Source organism: Melanotaenia boesemani, chromosome 18, assembly GCF_017639745.1.
Source record: "Melanotaenia boesemani isolate fMelBoe1 chromosome 18, fMelBoe1.pri, whole genome shotgun sequence".
Lineage (NCBI taxonomy): Eukaryota > Metazoa > Chordata > Actinopteri > Atheriniformes > Melanotaeniidae > Melanotaenia > Melanotaenia boesemani.
Genome location: NC_055699.1, coordinates 8,716,808 through 8,722,246, shown reverse-complemented (window position 1 = coordinate 8,722,246; position 5,439 = coordinate 8,716,808). Strand labels below are relative to the sequence as shown.

The 5,439-nt window shown below is 36.4% G+C and overlaps 1 protein-coding gene across 1 annotated transcript; it reads left to right on the top strand.

Moving 5' to 3' along the window:
* The first annotated feature begins 2,284 nt into the window (after nucleotides 1-2,284).
* Nucleotides 2,285-5,173, top strand: ccr9b (chemokine (C-C motif) receptor 9b). Its single transcript, XM_041967460.1, has 3 exons — nucleotides 2,285-2,344; nucleotides 2,499-2,551; nucleotides 3,851-5,173. The coding sequence occupies exons 1-3, from the start codon at nucleotides 2,341-2,343 to the stop codon at nucleotides 4,904-4,906; spliced, it is 1,113 nt and encodes a 370-aa protein (XP_041823394.1). The 5' UTR covers nucleotides 2,285-2,340; the 3' UTR covers nucleotides 4,907-5,173.
* Nucleotides 5,174-5,439: the final 266 nt, after the last annotated feature.

Genomic DNA, 5,439 nt, shown 5'->3' with positions numbered 1-5,439 from the left:
TCATTACTGCCTTGAAAACCAGAATGCATTTCTTCTGTAACACCATAATGTCATGTTTCCTTTCTCTTCAGGCCACAAATGAGCTTTCTTATTTTCACTTTTATTTGCTTTTCAGAAGAAAGGTTTGTATTTGAGGGACTTTCTGCTTTGTCATGTTATCACGCAACTGCGGTCAACAATGTGGTGTTTTTCTGTTATTATTATCCCCTAACGTTTGTCAGTACCATTAAACTTCCCACTTCCCTGTCCTTCCATAGAACAGTTCTTTACAGGACTTCGCATTAATTACCTTTTTGCCCAGACAGAAATTGAAATGTTAAAATATATTCATGTGTTTTGAGGTTAGAAATCAGCTAGAATCATTTAAAAAGTAGATTTGACTTGATTTTGGCAAAACAAGCTGAAATCTAACAATCTTTTTGTTTTGGGGAAATAAACAATGTCAAGTCAAGTCTATGTAATGTCAAGAGTTACAGATGTGTTTTTTTTTTTTTTTTTTTTTTTTTTTTTTGCTGTTGTTTTGTTTTGAACTTAATTAGCTATGGTTGTTGAACTGGTTGTATTCTGGATCATTGGTATTGTTTAGAGAACAGCCTGTATTTCCACCTCTTATAATCAGAACTGTTGTAATCAAGGACGTCACCACTGGTCTGCACTTCTCATTCTCTCTTCAGCTGTCTGTTATTTCAGGCCCCTAGCCGGTAAACAACTTTTTGCACTCTTCACACAAATTTAGCCCTACAAAAAAGGATAATGTGCACATTTGTCAACATAGCAGCATACAAAGGCTCAGAACTTTTATTTTATTTTTTTATTATTATTAATTTGGTTGCTGTTTTATACAGTGCAGTATTAAAGCAACTTGGTGTCAACATATAACATTATTTATTCAAGCCAGTGTGTTTTGTACCACTTACTCTAGCAACATATTCATGCTAATCCTTACCAACCAGTACTGAAAGTGGGGACAGAGAAGTCTTGAACTTCCACCAATACTTTCTCCTTAAAAGCATTTTAGAACATGTTATAGTTTTGGAATATCACTTTTATATTATGTTTCACATAAGCTAATGCAAAACGACATGTGACACTTTGGAACCTTGCAAATGTTGTAATTTTAGTGTTTCAGAGCATGCATAACAGTTTCATATAATGCAAAACATAGGGAATTTATGATTTTTAAAGGCAGACATAACATTTTATGCTTTGGAGCCCATAAATGTAGCACTTTTAAACTCTTTTTATGAAACCGATATCTTACATATCAATACCAATAATCAGTGTAATTAGCAATAACTTTACAGTGAGTTACAACACAGTCTCACACTACTTTGTGGTGTGAGTTGAGCTTTTGATTGCATTGCTCTTAACAATATTAGGTGTGAAAAAACTTTTCTGTCTGAGTGAAATAAAATAAAAAATACTAAACAAATTTATACTTTTAAGAGACATTGCCTATCCCTATTTCTTAGCATGTTAACTTAGCTTTGTATGAACACAAGAAAAAACAGCTAGCTAGGCTTTGTCCAAATGCAATCCTCTGTTCTTGATGCTAAGCTAAGCTAACCACTTCTTGGTTGAAGCTTTATATCTACTAAGTAGTTTAATTGTTTTTGTCAAACATGTAAAAATATTGACTTCTGGGTGAAATTTAGTCAAAATAATATGTTTTTCAGGTAAGAGGGGGTGTGTTTCTTTGCTGTGTTAAATACTAATTTCATAACTTGCTTGCATGAGAAGTCAGAAAACAATTAATTACACTAAAACATTGAGTCATAGAAAAACTTTTTGATGATTGTAAGTATTATCTCATGCTGACAGAAGTTTATACAATAGTTACTATAGTCAGAGGTTACAACATTTCTCTGTTCAGCCCTTCTACTTTCAGGCTTTTCTCACACATGATGGTTTTCAGTTTCAAGCATCATTCTCCTGTGGTGTTAAATGTTCCACCTGTACGTGTAAAGTGTGTCAAAACTCAGTAAGAACTTGATGAAACCTGCTTTTGTACTAGCCTAACAGACATGGTGCAGTGGTTATTGTCTAAAAGTATCTGCTTCTTTTGAAGCTCATAGCTGTCAAATGGTTTTAAAATCACTCTTGGTAACACCTGGCAAGTTTATGCACGCTTTTCTGTCTATTAAAACTTAAACAGATATGCTTAAACAATAGATGTGAGTCGTCCTCCACAGCCTCTGACATAGAAATGAAGTGATAAATGTCACGTGACTATGTGGTTAAAGGGAAACCATATAAGCATGTGAAGTTGAGTAAAGTTTACAGCTGTGCTCCCAGACAGAGTAATAGCACTGTGACTGAAAGGTTCTCTCTTACCACAGAATGGGTAAGTCATTTGTTAATACTTTTTAAAAAGTAGTTTTCAGCTATGATGTATTTTTTATTTCCAAATAGATTACACTTTTATCCTTGTTACATGTTTCTACTGTTATAAGATTTTAATGAGTGATTTTTAATTACCATCTTGTGTGCTCTTTTAGACAACATGGATGACCTAACTACCTTTGTAACCACTGTCTATTCTGAGCAAACTGTAAGTATTAAAGTTAATACTATTATTATTAATAACTGAATATAGTGATGACACAAATAAAATAAAATATAAGTCAGTTATGTGAAAAATACTTATGGATTTATTCATGTTGATGTACTGTAAGTCTGTTCAGAATAAAAATGATTGTGCACAGTACAGAAAGTAAAAATGTTGTCTTGTGTTCTCATAATGATAACAGCATCTTCCAAAGTGTTGTATAAGTGAAAGAAAAAAAAAAAAGCTTGCATTTTTATAGCACACACCTTTTTAGACAAACATATGCCCTTAGGGACTGGAATGATCACCACTGTTTGTTTGGGGTTTTTTTTTTGCCACTTTTAGATGTTATTGGGTTTTTACTTCTATCCCTGTATTCTTTTGTTTTGTCTTTTTTTTTTGTTTTTTTTTGTACATTTCTTTTGCTTGGTTTGAAAAAGTTCAAATGAATGTGCATAAACATGGTAAATTTATCTATATCAGACATTTACTAAAATGCCACAGTCGCAACCACAACTGTATCATATTTTCCATTGCTTGTGAAAACCTAAGGTCTGCTGTTTATCTGTGCCCTACATCTAAGTTTCTGGGGTACTGAGTTCTGCAGCGGGCCCCTCTCTGGAGCCCCTCAGGATTGTTCACCCCCTCAGGCTTGGATAGCAGCAGGAAATCGTGCAGTAGTGTGGTTTCTCCTTCACAGACTCAACACCTGCACCTGACAGCAAACACTGGTTAGCATGTACGTCACAGACAGCGTTTGAAGTCATTACACTGAATTCCCACAAGAAACTTGTTATGTTGTGAAACCTTCTGCAGTTGATGCATTGGGTAATAAAGACAGAAGAGAGAGAGAGAGAGAGAGAGAGAGAGAGAGAGAGAGAGAGAGAGAGAGAAAACAGAGCCTTTCAGAACATGACTGGAAACAAAAACATCGGGAAACAAAAGTCAGTGTATTTGTTTTACGCAACCTTTCCTTCTATACCTTATCAGAAATTATACTCTGAATTTATTGATACTTAATAATCCTTGACTGGAAATTACATTGTTTTGTTGTCAATAAGCAAATAATAGTCATATTACAAATAGGCATATAGAGGTATTACTTGACTTCCTGTTTTTTGCAGCAGAGCTGAAGGAACCTCTGACTGAACACCCTGCTGTTTATTGTTGCGCAAAAAGTGTGCAGTGTTGTCCATTAAATTTAGCAACTTGTGCCTCATTCATTTTTGATTCCAACACAGAACCATCATTAATTAACTCAATCAGTTTTTAAATATTCCCAAAATTTGTGTCTGATTGCAGGATGAGCCCGATTACGACTATGGCACAGGAACGACTGAAGATTCAGGCTTGTGTGACAGAAGCTCTGTCAGGCAGTTTCGCAGTCAGTATGAGCCAACTCTGTTCGGGATCATCTTCATCCTGGGTGCTGTAGGTAACCTGCTGGTGGTTTGGATTTACACCACTGTGCGCAAACGTCTCAAAACAATGACCGATTTGTACCTACTGAACCTGGCTGTGGCTGACCTCCTCTTCTTATGCATGCTGCCCTTCTGGGCTGTTGATGCCATCAAGGGTTGGGACTTTGGCATCACTCTCTGCAAAATCGTGTCTGCTGTCTATAAGATCAACTTCTTCAGCAGCATGCTCTTTCTTACCTGCATTAGCGTGGACCGCTACATTGCTATTGTACAAGTCATCAAAGCCCAGAACCTGAAGAAAAAGAGGGTGTTCTACAGCAAACTTGCTTGCTTTGGTGTCTGGTTGGTCTCAATTCTGCTTGCTCTACCTGAGCTTATCTTTGCTCAGGTGAAGACGGACCGACTGGAGAGCCAATCTTCTTGTACTCTGGTCTACTGGGACAATGCATTCAACCGGACTAAAATCCTGGTGCTGTCTCTGCAGATTTGCATGGGCTTCTGCTTTCCTGTGCTGGTTATGTTCTTTTGTTACACAGTCATCATTCGCACACTTATGCAGGCCAAGAGTTTTGAAAAGCACAAAGCACTACGTGTCATCTTTGCCGTAGTGTTTGTGTTTGTTCTTTCCCAACTGCCTTACAATTCCCTGCTGATCGTAGAGGCCACACAGGCAGCCAATACCACTATCACAAATTGCCAAACTGTTATTGGTTTTGATGTAGCCGGACAGGTTGCCAAGAGCCTGGCATTTACTCACGCCTGCCTGAACCCATTCCTGTATGTTTTCATTGGAGTTCGATTCAGACAAGATCTTCTGAGGATTGTTAAAACGTGTCATGGTGGTCTGGGAAAAGGAGGGCTCAGTAAAAGTCAGGCTGTTCCCAAACGTCCCTCTGTTATGTCGGATACTGATACTACTCCTGCCCTTTCCTTATAGATGCCCATTTCCCTAAACCTACACTTTACTTTTTCTTACAAATGCATTACTTTTTTTTTTTTTATTAGAAGAACAACAACAATAACAGCCTTGAAAGATCAAACATCTCTGAAGTTTTCATTTATTTCACTCATATTCTGACAGCAAATGTTTCCTGGACCAATTGTATAAACTGTACAGCATTGTAAATACTGTCATTTGAAAGTGTTTTTAATTTTTTTTTAAACACTTGCCTCAACATGTTTTTTGTGTGTTGCTGTAGCATAGGAAAAAAGAAAGAAAAAAAATATAAGTAATTTTACATTTCAGAAAAAAAAAACATTAAAAATTATAAGAACAAATCTCCAGTTTATGTCATTTGTGTTCTGTCTTCAACCAGAAAAAAAAACAAAGCCGAAGAAATCGCAACAAAAAATTCACACACACGCTATCAATGAATGCAAAGTGATGAGATCAGCATCTCATATTTGGGAAAGTATTAGTCTGCTTTCACTGGCATAACGTACTCAGTGTGGTGGGAAACCTGCTTGAAT